The 16,023-nt window shown below is 38.9% G+C and overlaps 2 protein-coding genes across 4 annotated transcripts in view; both read right to left on the reverse strand.

The window, feature by feature from the left end:
- Nucleotides 1-6,325, reverse strand: part of aifm5 (apoptosis inducing factor mitochondria associated 5) — a 16,137-nt gene extending 9,812 nt beyond the window's left edge. Inside the window, exons 1-9 of one of the 2 annotated variants that reach the window (XM_046040880.1) lie at nucleotides 6,206-6,325; nucleotides 5,530-5,608; nucleotides 4,496-4,605; nucleotides 4,085-4,194; nucleotides 3,953-3,997; nucleotides 2,883-2,964; nucleotides 2,040-2,152; nucleotides 1,824-1,910; nucleotides 1,519-1,610 (exon numbers count right to left, since the gene is read on the reverse strand). In XM_046040880.1, coding sequence (XP_045896836.1) covers nucleotides 1,519-1,610; nucleotides 1,824-1,910; nucleotides 2,040-2,152; nucleotides 2,883-2,964; nucleotides 3,953-3,997; nucleotides 4,085-4,194; nucleotides 4,496-4,604 — 638 coding nt within the window. In that variant the 5' untranslated portion in view covers nucleotide 4,605; nucleotides 5,530-5,608; nucleotides 6,206-6,325. Of the gene's footprint in view, nucleotides 1-1,518; nucleotides 1,611-1,823; nucleotides 1,911-2,039; nucleotides 2,153-2,882; nucleotides 2,965-3,952; nucleotides 3,998-4,084; nucleotides 4,195-4,495; nucleotides 4,606-5,529; nucleotides 5,609-5,965 lie in introns of both variants that reach the window. The other variant, XM_046040879.1, reaches the window with a different exon arrangement.
- Nucleotides 6,326-6,733: 408 nt separating this feature from the next.
- Nucleotides 6,734-16,023, reverse strand: part of LOC123962612 (F-box only protein 40-like) — a 10,885-nt gene continuing 1,595 nt past the window's right edge. The window contains exons 3-8 of one of the 2 annotated variants that reach the window (XM_046038780.1): nucleotides 14,131-15,312; nucleotides 11,532-11,818; nucleotides 10,958-11,089; nucleotides 10,464-10,573; nucleotides 10,237-10,314; nucleotides 9,221-9,440 (exon numbers count right to left, since the gene is read on the reverse strand). In XM_046038780.1, the coding sequence (XP_045894736.1) occupies nucleotides 9,370-9,440; nucleotides 10,237-10,314; nucleotides 10,464-10,573; nucleotides 10,958-11,089; nucleotides 11,532-11,818; nucleotides 14,131-15,312 (1,860 nt within the window). In that variant the 3' untranslated portion in view covers nucleotides 9,221-9,369. Of the gene's footprint in view, nucleotides 9,441-10,236; nucleotides 10,574-10,957; nucleotides 11,090-11,531; nucleotides 11,819-14,130; nucleotides 15,313-16,023 lie in introns of both variants that reach the window. The other variant, XM_046038779.1, reaches the window with a different exon arrangement.

The raw sequence follows: 16,023 nt of genomic DNA on the forward strand, positions 1-16,023 counted from the left end.
CTCACTGCAGACTTAAACGCAGAGGGGATCGAGCTTTTTCTGTGGTTGGGCCTCGGCTGTGGAACAATTTGCCCTTAGACGTTAGGATAGCCCCTTCTGTGATCTCTTTTAAGTCACTTTTAAAAACGCACTTGTTTTCTTTGGCCTATAATTAAGGTTGTTTATGTATGTGTATCTTTGTATATACATATATCTATATGTATATGTGTGTGTGTGTATGTTTATATGTCCTTTCTGTTGTTTATTTTTGATAACTCTATGATTGCTTGTGCTTCTCCCGTTCTAAGCTGTTCTTATCTTTGCTGTACTGTTCTATGATGTGCTGCTATGCATGGTGTTAGTGTCTTTTAATTTTGTTGTTCTGTAAAGCACTTTGGTCAGTCATTGGCTGCTATAAAATGTGCTATATAAATAAAATGAACTTGAACTTGAACTTGAACAGTGAATTGTAATGGTGCTTCAACAATGACCACTTTCCTTAAACAAAGTTAAAATACAGTGGTCACAACACAATATTTTGGCAAATTGTTGCAGTCAAGAGAAATACTCTTTCCCAATCAATCCTAGAAGTTAAGAGGGTTTTCTAAGAGCATTTTTTGAACACAAATTTTTATAAACATCTCTCAAAGCAGCACTTCAGAGCAAACACACGCCATTAAGAGCTTCTTAAGTGAGTATAAGATGTTACTCTTATACTCACATGAAACCTAAAATAAAGCTTTCATTGAATATTGAGTACGTCATCTATTGTGAATATCATAATGTAATTTCTGAATATATTTCTGAATATCTACCATACTGTCAAAGACCATTAGTGTTCATGATAAAACTTAAAAATGAACAAAAACAATAAAAACTTAAATAAAACATTGCTTCCTCCTGCTGGATCTGGAGCTTCTTAGCCTCCTATGAGTTTCCTACAGTGTCTTCAGTTATGATGCTTTAGGGAAACACCTCTTAAGCTTAAGAAGGTTTGTAAGATGGATTTTATAAACATCTATCCTAAAATTGCTTATGGGAAACGAGGCCCTAGTGAGCCAAGAAGCTGTCTAAAGCCAATCCACATTCATGTTTTTGTTATTCTTAAAATATTTAAAGATACACACCCTGATTTTGTGCCCCTGAAATATATACAGAAATACAAATAGAAAGTCAGTTTAGGGTTAGCACTACTGTATTTGGATCAGGGAGTATAGCTGAATATACTACGGTCTGACAAATCATTTTAAACCTATTCAGTCTAACTACTGAGTAGCCTGCAGAGGGTTCCCAGAATATTTAGATCCCAATTGCAAGCACCATTGTGGTTCAGTAATGATCTAAGGTAACTTAGGCTTTTCTGTACTGCAAAACAAATTGAAAATCAAAGGATATTTGAGGGGAAAATGGAAAAAAGTTTTCTGCCCTGTCATGCAACACTGTAGGGAGATCAACTAAATGGTAGTTTCATTTAATTGTTGTTGTTTTTTTCAAGCATAGATAATACATTTGGTCAATTGTGTGTGTATTTGTCTGTACCTGCATCCTGTTGAGATGAGGAGCTGGTCATAGCTCTGGACTGAACCGTCATCAAATGTGACGGTCTTCTTGTCTGTGTCCAGTGACAGCGCCTGTAATAACAGGAAGACTCCACTCAGTTTCACAATGCAGCCTTCAAAACCGAAGCAGTATCGATCTGTCCACTCTCAGTTCCCAGGGCAAGATGAAAATGTTATTAGTTCAAAATACGAAAGTATCAAGTGTAGAATGCAGTCACAAGTAAGTTTAGGAATTATAAAACAAGGGTGAAGATATGAGTATCCATAAATGGAAAAGGAACTCACTTCTTTCCTGAGCCACACCTCAATGTCGTACTGATGGTAAAACTCCATCCTCCTCAGCAGAATACTCTCACTCTCCACATTCATTACCTGCAAGACAGGTGCAGGGTATTTGTGTGTTTAAGTAATAGTGGTCAATAAAAAACAAGCACACACTAAATCATCACTAAATTTCACTAAATTGTTGGCGTTCGTGTCACGTCATTTACTCTACAGCACCTTGCTGAGGCGGGTTTTGTCATAAGGGAGAAGTTCGTCTCGGCTGGCCATGATAATTCTGCCACCGAAGTTTTCCTGCCGCAGAGTCTCAGCGCAGATCAATGACGCAGCCCCTGCGCTTACAGAGAGTTAACACACCATCACACAGGCTGAGGAAACATATTAGTACAAACTCTTGACACACACTACATGACGTTCATTATATTACGTAATTATCTCTGTTCATCTGCTCATCCAATAATATTTACTGTCCACTTTCATACACAATTACATACCTTATAGATAATAGAGAGATAATGTAATGTACATAGCTGTACATAACTGTGTGCAGATAGATTTACTGTGTAGTTATTCCCAATCATTATCTAGACATCTGATGAAGCACCTCGCTATATCAATACACCATACAATATCTCATGGACTTTTACTTGTACTGGTTACCATGTAAAGAATATTACCAAGCGCCATGATTGTATATATTTAGGATTAGTATGGTCCTAATACTTCTACTTTTAGTTCGGATTGTAGTTAAAATGTTGGCTTTTTATACTTATGAACTGCTAATAAAGTGATATAACCATGACCAATATAATTTTCAGAAAATACTGAAAATGCCTGTTACAATAGGCAAGTATTGTTTTGTCCCACCAACAGCACAAAACCCAAATATATTACATTTGCAATGATTAAAAAAACACAGAAAAGCAGCAAATCGATTATTATGAAAATAATCACTGGTTCATTTTCTGTCAGTCACCTTATCGATTAATCAACCAGTTGTTTCAGCTTTAAATTACAGCATTACACACACACACACGCGCGTATAAAGTTGTCCACACTCACCTCCTCCCAGCAGCAGGACAGTGTGATTAACTTCTGGCACTGCAGCACCCATCCTCTTTACTCTTTTTTCCTGCCTGAGAGTCTGAATAATGTATAAACACACCATCATAGACACTCATCAACAGGAAGAATTATCAATTGTTCACAAATAAAAACATACTGTATTAGTCATCTACAATAAATCCCATATTCAGGATTCCTATATGTGTGTACTCTCTAACTGTGCATGTAAACTATTAATGGATTCATTGATTGTATGAATGTTGGTCTTAAATGCCCCTACACAGCCAGCGTCTACCCACAGCTGCTTCGGTTTCATGGTCCTGGTATTGTGCATGCTGGCTCACTGTCACAGCTTACTGGTACACTTTAATGCAACAGAGCCATCATTAATGTGATTAATAACACCTTTCCCTCTATGACAAAATGTCTGCTTTGTAAAACGTGTCAGAAATCACTCTGTATTTACTAAATAGTACTATTTATTTACCCTCCAACATTTTATTTGAATGTCTGAAGAGTATTAAACATAATGTTCTACATAGTGCACTCCAAAGCACAGAGGGCACATCAAAAGGGGCTGACAGAAAAAGTAATATCCATGGTATTTATTTTGTAACACTTTCTATTAACAATCCCACAATGCAATGTGCAGCATTTTAAAGATTTTATAAAGTCAACACCTGACAGTGACAACACAAAATGATGATTATATTAAGTGTATTTAAATATCCAATTTTCAGTGTCCATTTACTGCTCTCTATAAGTATACTACTGCGTGCCTGTTACATAAAGAGTGTAGATTGATTAAAGACCCAGCTCTATTGTTATTAGTAATTGAAGTTTATTTAATTCCCTGATTCCTCAACAGAGTTTCAACAGCAGGTGCCAGTCTAAAATAAACCACTTTAAGTGCAAAAATACTGTTGAAATTATTGAATTCAAATACAAAATATTAGCCCTCACAAACTCTACTACCAAATCTACCATACGCCCTTATTTCCACAATGAACATAGTAAATTTACAATGACAAGATGAGACAGGAAGCAAGAAAAGTGAACCTACTAACCTTTTTGTTGATAGTCACATACACTTTGCTGTCTTGAATTTTGACCTTCAAAAGAGAAAAAAATAAACTATTAAAATGACAGCAAATGTCCTCATAAGGTAATTGTCTGTCTGTCTGCCTGTGTGTTTGTACCTTGTGGCAGGGTAAACAGTCCATGCCAGGGAACTCCTCAAGATCTCCTGTATGGGCGTTGAAACAGGAGCCGTGCCACGGGCAGCGCACTGTGTGGCCTGAAATAAACCCTGAACACACACACACACATAATTTACTGTTCATACTCTGCCAAGTGGTAGCAGTAATTTAAAACACTGTTTCCATATCAAACTATAATGTGAACTATGGCTTTAAAGCCGTTGTGCCTAAATGATACATATAAGTACAGCTCAGGTGAAAGCATCCCATCCTCTAAACGGAGTCACATGGAATCATTCTGTTCACGGAAATTATGAATGAAATTGTGTCACAAAAGTAAAGCATATTTAGGATGAAGTTGGTTTCATCTGTTCATTTAATTTCACAAACCCACACCTCGTGACTCTTTACCTTTGCTGAGCGGAGCGCCGTAGTGTGTACACTGGTTACCAATGGCACTCCATTTGCCCTCGCTGTGAGTCAACAGCAGGCTGTGGTGTCCCACTTCAACCTCCTTCATCCTGAGAAAACACACATACAGATACAAATACTGCAATAATCTTTCACCCACATGAGATTTTTATCTCTATGGAATTTTATATTATTCATAGTGGAGATGTTATACTTGCGATCTCTGTCATGTTAACCCAAACATTTGTAAACTCTGTGGTGAAAGTTTGTATATTCAGGTGGGTGACTGTAGGCTTATTTTTTAGTGATGCTAGCATACTTAGGTCTGTCGGTCGGGTTTTGGTTTGTCCAACACTTTGATCCTGACTGAAATATCTTAACAACTATTAGACTCATTGCCATAAACTTTTGTACAGGCATTCATGGTCCACAGAGAATAGATCCTATTAACTTTGCTGATCACCCGACTTTTCCTCTGGCGCAATCATGAGGTTGCCATTTATGGTAACTGTTGGAATGATTGCCATTAAATTTGGTATAGACACCCTCATGTCCTCACCCTCATTTTGCCCAATATTTAAAATCAATAAAACCAATGACATTCCCATCAACCCTTAGCTGTTGGCATCTTTGTGTAGAGTTAATTAGCAAACATAGTAAACTTTATACTTTCTAAACATCGGCATGCTAACATTTTCACTGAGAGCATGTTAGCATTTAGCTCAAGGTGTCTAAATAAAGGCTCACAGAGAAGCTAGCATGTATGTAGACTCTTAGTCTTGTTTGGTTAATAGTTCATAAACCATATAAATGCTTTAAATAGCATATTAATAATAAGTAGGCCTAATGATGTGTAAATTACAACAGTTTTAGGATGTTGGTTTGTTTGTTTGGTTTAGTTACATGTGTGTATCATCATGTGTTGATTAATGGTTCATAAATGACTTTATATATCAGTATCAAGTCATGATATAAAAAGTAACAGGTTTTAGGTTGCCAAGTTGTGAACACCCCACCCCCCTTCCCATCCTTACTGTCCATCCTGCAGGTCTGACTCCAGACACACCACCTCTGTCAGCTCCTCTGGATCAGAGTCTGGAAACTCATCATGGGCTGAACATGTTAAATAAAATGAAAACTAGCCTGCATCAAATGCATTAATGATACAGATCATTTCTTTCATCTCAGACAATCTAAAACTTCTTAAAATTGGGTGGTGATGGCGCATAGATAAGATGCTTGCCTATGATTTGGGAGACCAGGGTTCAATTCCCACTGTAAGCCATCCACCATTGTGTCCCTGAGCAAGACCCTTAACCCCTAGTTGTGACCTCTGACATAAATAGCAATTGTAAGTCGCTTTGGATAAAAGCGTCAGCTAAATGAATAAATGTAAGCAAGTAAGTGACAGATCAATAAAGTATCTGATATCAAACTGCTGCTGTTACTCAGACATTACAAATTACTCACGTGGTTTGGTCCCAGACATCTTTGATTCAATTGTAACACCACAAAGATACACGAAACAACCCCAGAAACATTAAAAGTTACTCAGATTATCTTTGCAGTTTGTTTTCTTCTCATCAGCTCAATGACGGGATAGGAGTCCGTTCCCTCGGCAAACGGTCCATCCCCAACCCTCAATCCTAGACTGTGAAAAGTGGATGACGTTTAATACGAGGAAGCAAAATCCACCAGAAAAAAGGTTACTTTTGGGTCTCCGGTGAACAGTGAACAGTTCGGGTGATGTCACAGGTCATGTTCAGCCCCGTTATTGTTGCAGAGAAAGGCGATCGTGGTCTTTTGTGTTTCACAACGGCAGCATAGAGAAAGGCTGACGAGGCAGCAGCAGCACATACTGAATGGACACGCGACAAAAGCACAACGACTGCCATCCACACATCGTATCAAGTTACAAGATTCACCACTGCCAAGCCCAAGGATTAAAATGTTGTATTAGCCTAAATGTTAAAACCCAATAGGCCTAGTATAAATGGGCACTGGTGGAAGAAGTAGGCTTGCTCATGTTTTACTCAAGTGGGCTATAAGTAGTAATGCCACAATTTAGAAATAGCCTACTATGTCCTGCATTCAAATTCTAAAAGTAAAATTACAAAAGTAGTAGCACTAAACATACTCCAAGTGCCAAAAGTACTAATTATGCTGAATGGCCCGTTTCGGAATTAAATAAGTAGGGCTATTTGTTTTATTTATTTTTATTTATTTTATTTATTTCAAGCAAAATAGTGTGACAACAGAAAAGATACACAATAATAATAACTTATACACTTATGCTTGAAATGGAGTGGGAAGAAGTAAAACTTATTAAACCCCACCCCAGTCTATCAAAGAATTTATACATACAAAAAATAGCTGCTTCCTTCATCAATAATCTCAAAGAAAAAATATTAATAATTAAAAAAATAATAATAATAATAATAATAATACCTCATTTAGAAACAGTGGATGCACAAGTCAAAACCACACATTCATACCATACATACTAATAATATACAAATATTTCCACAGGTAACAATGCTTATCAAATACCAACAATGGTAGACGAAATACCATAAGGGTACATAACAATGATAATCAAATACCAACAATGGTAGATGGAATACCACAAAAGTACATAGTGACGAACAACTACCAACAATGGTAGACGAAATACCACAAGGGTAAATAAATGACAACTAATCCAACAATCTACACAACATGAATACAATCAAACCTCATTGTCATTGTAATGGAAGGGTAATTTATCTATGTCTTCTGCCAGGTAGCTTATGAAACATTTCCATTCTCGTCTAATCTATGGTGTTTTCTTTCTGGTGGCTGCCTTATTTCAATTGTGAAGCACTTTGTGACGTCTATGCTCTTGAGGGGTAGTAGCCTACAGATTTAAAGTTACTTACTAACTTGAGTAGATGTACCATTAGTGTGTTACTTTATGAGGTTAAGATAATTCTTTATTTCATATGTCCTTTAATCTATTCTAATTTTCTTTAAAGCAACTCATATGTCAAATTTAAATACATAGTAATGTCTAGGCTGATAGGAAAAACAATGAATTCCAATTAATCGCGATTTCTTACCCAGAGGGCATTTTTGTTGCACTGCAGGTGAGCTAAACATGCAAACATTTTAAAGGTATTAAAATTAAGTATGCAATATAAGAGTTTCCAATGAAGAACACTGATATTTTTTCCTTTTTACATTAATTAGTGTTGTCTAACCATCACATTGCTTCACTTTCTGCTTGTTATCACCTGTGGCTAAACCTGAATATGAACCCATAGTTGCCTTGGGTTATAGCCAATGTTTAGAACTGGACACCTGCTTCTTCTTATCATCATAATGTCAAGCTTGTTGGGTGAAGCAAACAGGGAATAAAACAGTGTGTGCGTTGAACTTTTCTTTTGGCCAGGTAGGAAATCATGACCTAATGATATGTCACAGAGTCACCCATTGTCAGTGATCAGTTTATCACTTCATATGAGTGAAGGGATGTGTAAGAGGGCAGGGGTTGTTTACAGATCACTGAATGTTAGAGAGACTTCAGCAGCTTGTTTTTCATTCTCTTTCCTCTGAGTGTATTTCAGATGATGCTCTCTCAGCTGAATTGTACCATGAGCACAGGAGCACATGGGATTTGAAATGACCTCAAGGCGCCAGGTTCTCGGGTAAAATCTGATTATGGATTTGAGGTAAACATTCTGGTCATTGCAAAGAATGTGCAATTGTTCACAGTATGAAGAATATGTGCAATGTACAAAAATAATAACTCAAGATTTGCAAAAAAAACCCCCATTGTATTGGATACTACACTTTAATACTTTCATTATGCAGTTCATTCAAAAGCATTCTCGTACATCCTGATGACTGTAGACCTGAGTCTCATCACCACCATGAACTGTTTTAAGCTCAGAGCAGACATGCTCACCTACACACACAACACCAGCAAGAACCACAAGAGGGAGCCAGTGCTGTTTCTCCTGGTCAAAAATGACTTTCGATTTAGTTTTCTCCTTCATGATGTGGGTGAACAGGGGTTTGAGGACCTGAGGACCTCAATAACTTACAGTGTTTGATAGTAGCTTCTAATGTTTGTCATTATAATCAAGAGAAAAGATTAAGAAAACATTAGCAGAAATCTTTTGCGGGCATTAAGTTTATCATTTTATCAATTATCATTATCAGTTGTTTTCACAGATCCTTTAATTAAATTTCATAACTTAACTGTTTCAAGAAATGATAAGCTTTTTGTTGAAGGGACATCATTATATGCAACCACTAAGGTATTCATGTTGTGTTTTTCCAAAAATGTATTTTCAGTGTTTACAATGACAAATTGTTACTGCATTTCATGTGTATAGATGCACTGTACAAGTTATTAGAAGAGTTGTCTGTGAAGCAAAATGGCTCCTGATTAAAAACACAACAGTGTGAATGTTTTCGTTTTACAACCACACATTTGTCATTGCAATAGAAACACCTGAATCAAAACATCAGACATCCTGATTACCTTTATTTACGTTCGCACATAATTACCTTGAATGCTATTCTGACATTTTTTGTTAATAAAGTTAGATTTAGATGTGTGTGATTTTCTTTATTTTTACTTGACTATGAATACCAGGAAGAAAAAGAGGGGACAACATGAGGCTACATGTATGATAATAACAGATTAGAGCAGCGTACACTAGCAAGTCAGTGCTTTATATTACATCATGATCCTCTTCTGCTGGAACAAGTTAACCAGCGTGGGGCCTTTGCAGCTTGTTTTGGTTTGGACTTCTTCCCTGATACGCGGCAGGTGTATCTTCTCTGTCCTGGACTCTGTCTCATAGCATGGACACACCTTTAGGTGCTCAGACATGGACGGCACGTCTTGGAAGCACCAAGTGTCCACAGGAGAGAACAAGGTGCTGAACTGCCATACCTGAAGTGACAGAGAGGCATCTGCATGTCACTTTATGAAACCCACATGAGATGATTAATGGGGGATAAAAGAAAAAAAACAAAGTGCTGCTGCACAAAATTTGTACCTTTCCTCTAATGAAATGTTGGATAATTTTTGGCCAAAATGGTTGGGAACATTTGATTTATTTTTTAAAACGGACTCAGGGTTGGCCTTATCTTGTTCTGGCCTGTTGGTGGTGTTTTTTCCCTTGTCAGAGAGGCAACACGCATAAGTAGGCTAGGCACAGGAGGCTATAAATCAGACCTGCAAGATCCTCTCATTCTTTTCCTCTGGCCTGCCAACTCACATTGTTCTGTTTGGGCTTTGTGTTTCACACGCATGCACATCCTCCTCACTACTCACACAGCCAATGCATACATACTGATCTGCTGACAGGCACACTGTATGGTATTTCTTACTTAATCTATGTATATGTATAATCATATACAATCATGTAAGGTAACATGTAACGAACGTTGTCAGATAAATGTAAATGAGTAAAAAGCACAGTACTTCCCTCTGACATGAAGTGGAATAGAAGTATGAAGTAGTTTAAAATTGAAATACTCAAGTAAAGTCCCTCATAATTGTAATAAGCAAAGTACTTGGGGTAATGTACTTACTTGTTTCCCACCACTGTGTCACTATCACTGAAAATGAAATGTGATTTCAAGCAACATCACTGACATACTTTAAACTGCCCAGATGTTGTTGATGAAAGCAACACACACTGTCACTCTTCATAAATTCTTCTGACAGACAGCCTGGCTCTTACCCTCTGATTCACCCTCCACTTGGCTCCCCCATGTGAGTAGGTCTTCCTCTCCCAGCGGAGGGTGACCATCCCTCTCTCCTGCAGCAGAGAGGAGCACACCTGTCTCATGAGCCGGGACACCAGAGCCAGCTGGGACAGGGACAGACTGTCCAGGAAACTGGCCATGTGGCACAGCACCTCGTAGGGGAGCGAGCTCAAAGAGTCCTCCCCTCCTCCTGCCCGACTACCTTGCTTTCTGTGAGTGGTGGAAGAGTTGACTGTGCTCCTGGACGGCTGTGAGGCGACATCCAGAGAGACCGGGATGGTGGGACGCAGGCTAAAGCAGCCCAGATCCTCACTGAAAGCAAAGTTGAAACTGTTGTAATTTATCTGCAGGGGATTAATTGAATTGTTGAACAACAATAGAGAATCAAAGATGACACTATAAACGTTAACATCAGGCCCATTCTTCACACTACTCTGTAATATCGGGCCGTGCTAAGAGTTAAGGGATGCAACTCCACAGGACTTCAGTTCTAATTCACTGCTCTTCCCTACTTGAAGACAGTCATTATCAGTGTTGTTGCCACTCCTGTTGGTCAACAGGTAAAAGAAAAAGACTCTATTTAAAATATTTCCTGTACATCAAATTAAAATTCCCTTTTTCACAGCTGAATTTGTTTGCAAAACATGTGCATCAGTACCACACAACAATAAAGATGTACTATTAGTTTTATCTCACTTGTAGCTGACAGTAGCTTCATGTGTAGAGGGCTGCAACCTCCTCTGGCTGTAGGTGCATCCCAAGTATGCCAGGGGGCATCTCTGCTCGAACCATCCGCTCAAACTCATCTGGATGTCACTGTGGATGTTCCTTCAGAGCATTTTGATATAAATAAAATTTGATAAAACTTGATTAAACAATTATTGAGTGTTGTTTTGACACAATGTATTTAACATTAAAGCCACTATTGACATGATGAGTGACATTGATTAAGTTAATTTGGAGCGTTTTTTTCATGTCACTGTAATGCCAGGCAGGTGGTGTTTAGTGGATAAGAACAAATTAGACTGGTTCAGTGAATTCCTACAGAATAGAATACAGTAATAATGATGGTACTAGAAATATAAGTCACTAATATTGTCCTTATCTTAGTTGAATCTTAAATGACTAAATAAATATTAATATATATACATATATTTATATATATTTTGGGACTACAGTGTACTTTGTTAATTGCCTCCTGTGAAGGCAGGAATTAAAAATATATGTATTCCAAAGGATATTTAGATAAAAAAGAAAAAGAAAAACCCACTTATAATGTTTGCCATATTCTCTGCGCTGGAAGGTGTGTCCACAGAGGAAGGTGAAGGCGGAACTGGCCTTGTGGTGTCTATTGGTGACGCTCTCCAACTGCAGCTGAAGGTGCAGCTCCAGCGGTTTTGCAGTGGTCAGGTCAGCCAGCGACGTGTTTCTCCGGAAAGGAGCAGACAGGAAGTTGTAGGTCTGTGTGCCTTCATCTTGTAACAGACCATCTGTGCATACGCTCTCTGCAATGAGGTGACCCCTTAGCTCCTTCTCCAGGGAGCACAGCAGACAGGCCTGAGGAGCATATCAACCGGTTAATATTTAGTATGTTTGTGGGCACTTTTACCTGTAGCTTATTTATTAAGAGTGAATGTTGAGTTATGGAGGTATTAAACAAACATGATGGCTCTGAACTCATCTGAGCAAGCCATTTAATGTCTTTGAGTGTTTTTTTCTCTTAAAAGAAACCAAATTAGGGTGTCCTATTTTAAACAAGGCTGCAACTATCAATACATCGACACTTATCCCAACTTAACACATTAGATTTTTCCTTCCTTTAATAATTACGTTGAACAATGTTCCAGATGGGCTGAATGATTAATTGCATTTGCGATATTTTCGCATGTGATTTTCTAATCGCAAAGGCTGCGATTATGGTCACACCTAAGAGTAAAGCAGTCTGCAGACGGTCCATCAACTTCGCACCTTTCGCTGTACCTTGACTTGTTGTTGTACAATGCCCTTAAACTTGACAGAAGCTGACACTACAGCAGGAAAATGCACAGAAAAGACACGTGTAGTAAGGTAATATAAGGAAATATCTGTGAAACGACCGAAAGAGGCTCAGTCTGTCCCGAGTAACAACTTGGTTACAGCCAGTGCGCTGCTTACCAGTATCGGAGGCTGCAGGGGAGGTGGGTACTCCGGTGTTTTCGGAGAATTACTAAGCTTGTCTATTAAACACGAGAGGCGTCACTTGGTTTTATTTTCATTGGCCAACTTTTGAATTGAACCTCAAACTGAGTTTTTTTTGTTTGCTTACTGGAATATGGAGATTTGATAAGGACTCGTTAATTGGTGGTTGAACTGTGGGTTTTGTACTGTGCGCTTACTGTATAATACACTGTGGTGAACCTAGTTTTTATTGTGGTCTGTAGTTAGGTCGACCTGATGATATTATATTATGTTCATTTAATGCCATGACCTGAATCTCCAATTACCTTTCTCATATTATTAAAATTTGATACATCTTCTCCACCATTGCTCATAATAATAATTCATGCATCATCTAATTTCATCATAACACAGGTCTGACCATCAAGAAAGAACAGTGAATGTTTAATCTATCTAATTTTGTTTTGGTCATACCATACACTGATTTACTGCTTGTCCGTTTTGAATAATACAGAAGGTAAAGAGCTTAAAAATTAATGGCATATTAAATCGCAATTGAAATATTGGTTAAATGGTTAGGTTAAATATTGGTCGCAATTAGATTATTTTCCAAAATCATTCAGCCCTAGTTCCAGAGAAGAAGATCCTCTTTATGTCAGAAAATAGGCAACATCTGTTTGTCTGCTCTTCTTTGCATGCAAAGATGAATATTTATTAATCACACCATGTCACAAACAGCTTGTGATGCACCAGAATGTTTGGTAGGCCTTCATTTAATCTAGAGATGTAGCTCAAAGTGTCCTGTGACTCACAATAATCAGAGAAAATCATGTTTTCTCCCACAATAGAAAGTCTATAAAATGTCAAAAATAACTGTTAAAAAAGAGAGACAATCTTTAAATTACTTGTTTTTTGCCAACCAACAATCCAAAACCCATTTTTTGATAATTGACTTAAATGATAAATTGTTGGGATTAATGTTCTATTGATTGGCACACTGATTAATCAACTAATTGTTCCAACAATGGTTTAAAAATATTGTGAATTTGTCTTGACATTGTTCCTTTGAAGCAAGTAAAAATAAACTTAAATAAAATGAAAGTTTCACTCTTGACAGACCATCAGGAAAATGCAAGCATTTATTAATTTAAAGGGCAATAATACATTTTCTATATGAAATGATTGTGTAATGTAAAAGGGGTCAGTCGTAGTGATGAGTCCTCAGAGAATTATTATTCGACTCAGCAGCTCCCCTTGGCCACAACTTTATACTGTTCAGTCTCACTCATAGCATTGTTTTTGGACACAGCAGGCAGTGGTTTTCAGTGAAAAAGCTTTATGCTGTACAAACTACCTGTTCAACACGACAGAAACTGAACTTGAACTATTTTCCTCATGAGATGGTGGAGACCAAAATCAGATCTAAAAGGAGAGCTAATATTTGACTTACATTCACCAGGTGGCCAGATACAAGACTACAAATCAATACTATGTTTGTCTGCTGGAGGTGTAAACAGGCAACTGTTTGCTAACAGGTTTGTAATTTTAACTTAATAAGGTGATGATATGTCACTGTAATGTTCATAAATTGTTCCTGTTGCCTCTAAGTAGCCCAAAACTCAATTGTTACAGGTAATAAAAAGGACATTTTATATCTAAAGAAGTGCGATGGATTAAAAAAATTATGTGGAGGATGTATTTCTGTATCTCACCTGAACTTCCTCCCACACTGGCATCTCCTCTAGCGCCACCCCCAGGTCACTTGTATCCACAGCTTGACTCTCCCTTTTGTAGAAACCAGGGTTGCGGATACGGCTCTGCTTGGCAGAGAAGCTGGTTGGGATTTTAAAGGTACGCACAGTGATAATCTTCATTGGCTCCAGATGACCGTACACAAATTTCTTCTTCAGATTTCCAGCGAGACAGGAAGAGGAGGATGTGAAAGCATTGTATGCACTGCTCACCTTCTTGTGGGTGTTTGATGCTGTGGCCCCTATGTAGGTATCTGCTATATCTTCCTCTGTGAGAGTGTCCAGGCCTTTTCCTCTCCCTTTAGCCAGTTCCTTGCCTTTGTTGGCCACAGCTGCCCCTTCAGCTACCCTGCAGCCACCCATCTCCATACTGAACATGTGCTCCCAAGCGGTATAGTTTTCCAACAAATCAGCATTCACTCCTGAGCCCCTGGCAATAGCCTCTCTCTCCTCCAGGGTTAGCTCAACCTCAACCTCATCTTCATCCTCATTGTCTTTTTTATCAGGGGTGTTGACGTCAAACATGTTAAAAGGCTCCCAGGCTTGACCACTGGCTTCCTTTGCAGCTGCCCTTTCTGCTGCCTCCTTCTCCATGGTGGCCTTTTTCTGCCTTTGCTTCTCCTTCATCCTCTCTTTCTCTTTCCTCTCTTCCTCTTTCTCCTCCTCCTCCACACTCTGGACCAGCTCCGGGAACAGTTTCTTCATCTTTATGGAGTGAAACAGGCGGTCCTGATCTTTCAGGGCCATGGCCAGATCCAGACATCCTCCTTCCTCTCTTTCCAAAAACAGGTTTTCATGCAGTGTTGTATTCGGATTAGAAAGGCCGTCGTTGGCTGGCCAGCGGTTCCACTCCATGGAGCAGCACACCACGCTGGCCGGACACACCTGAAGGTGAGCTGCCCGGGAGGACCGAGGCAGGTGGACTGGACAGCCGTACTCAGCGTTGAGGCAGGGCACCCTCACGTTAGGGCAGAGCAGCATGTGATCCTCCTCTTTGCACAGGTGGAAAAGAGCGCCACAGTGCAGGCGGCAGGGGATGACCGCACAGCACACAGAGACTTCCACCTGGGCCCTGCAGCGCCGACTGTAGCAGGAATCACAGTGGACATGCTGTCGCAACCTGGAGGCCCGAGAACGATGACTCTGATTGAGTTTAGTGAGGAAAAAGGGTAACAGGATCAGATTTATACCAAATATATGAGGCTGAATTTGGGGAATTGGTGGAATGGTTCAGACATGGATTTGAATTTTTCATATCTATTACAGTGGGTACGGAAAGTATTCAGACCCCTTTAAATTTTTCACTCTTTGTTTCATTGCAGCCATTTTCCAAAAATCAAAAAAGTTCATTTTATTTCTCAGTAATGTACACTCAGCACCCCATCTTGACAGAAAAAAACAGAAATGTAGAAATTTTTGCAAATTTATTAAAAAAGAAAAACTGAAATATCACATGGTCATAAGTATTCAGACCCTTTGCTCAGTATTTAGTAGATGCACCCTTTTGATCTAATACAGCCATGAGTCGTTTTGGGAAAGATGCAACAAGTTTTTCACATCTGGATTTGGGTATCCTCTGCCATTCCTCCTTGCAGATCCTCTCCAGTTCTGTCAGGTTGGATGGTAAACGTTGGTGGACAGCCATTTTCAGGTCTCTCCAGAGATGCTCAATTGGGTTTAAGTCAGGGATCTGGCTCGGCCATTCAAGAACAGCCACGGAGTTGTTGTGAAGCCACTCCTTCGTTATTTTAGCGGTGTGCTTAGGGTCATTGTCTTGTTGGAAGGTAAACCTTCAGCCCAGTCTGAGGTCCAGAGCACTCTGGAAAAGGTTTTCGTCCAGGATATCCCTGTACT

This window comes from Micropterus dolomieu, linkage group LG23 (genome assembly GCF_021292245.1).
Source record: "Micropterus dolomieu isolate WLL.071019.BEF.003 ecotype Adirondacks linkage group LG23, ASM2129224v1, whole genome shotgun sequence".
Taxonomy (NCBI): Eukaryota; Metazoa; Chordata; class Actinopteri; order Centrarchiformes; family Centrarchidae; genus Micropterus; species Micropterus dolomieu.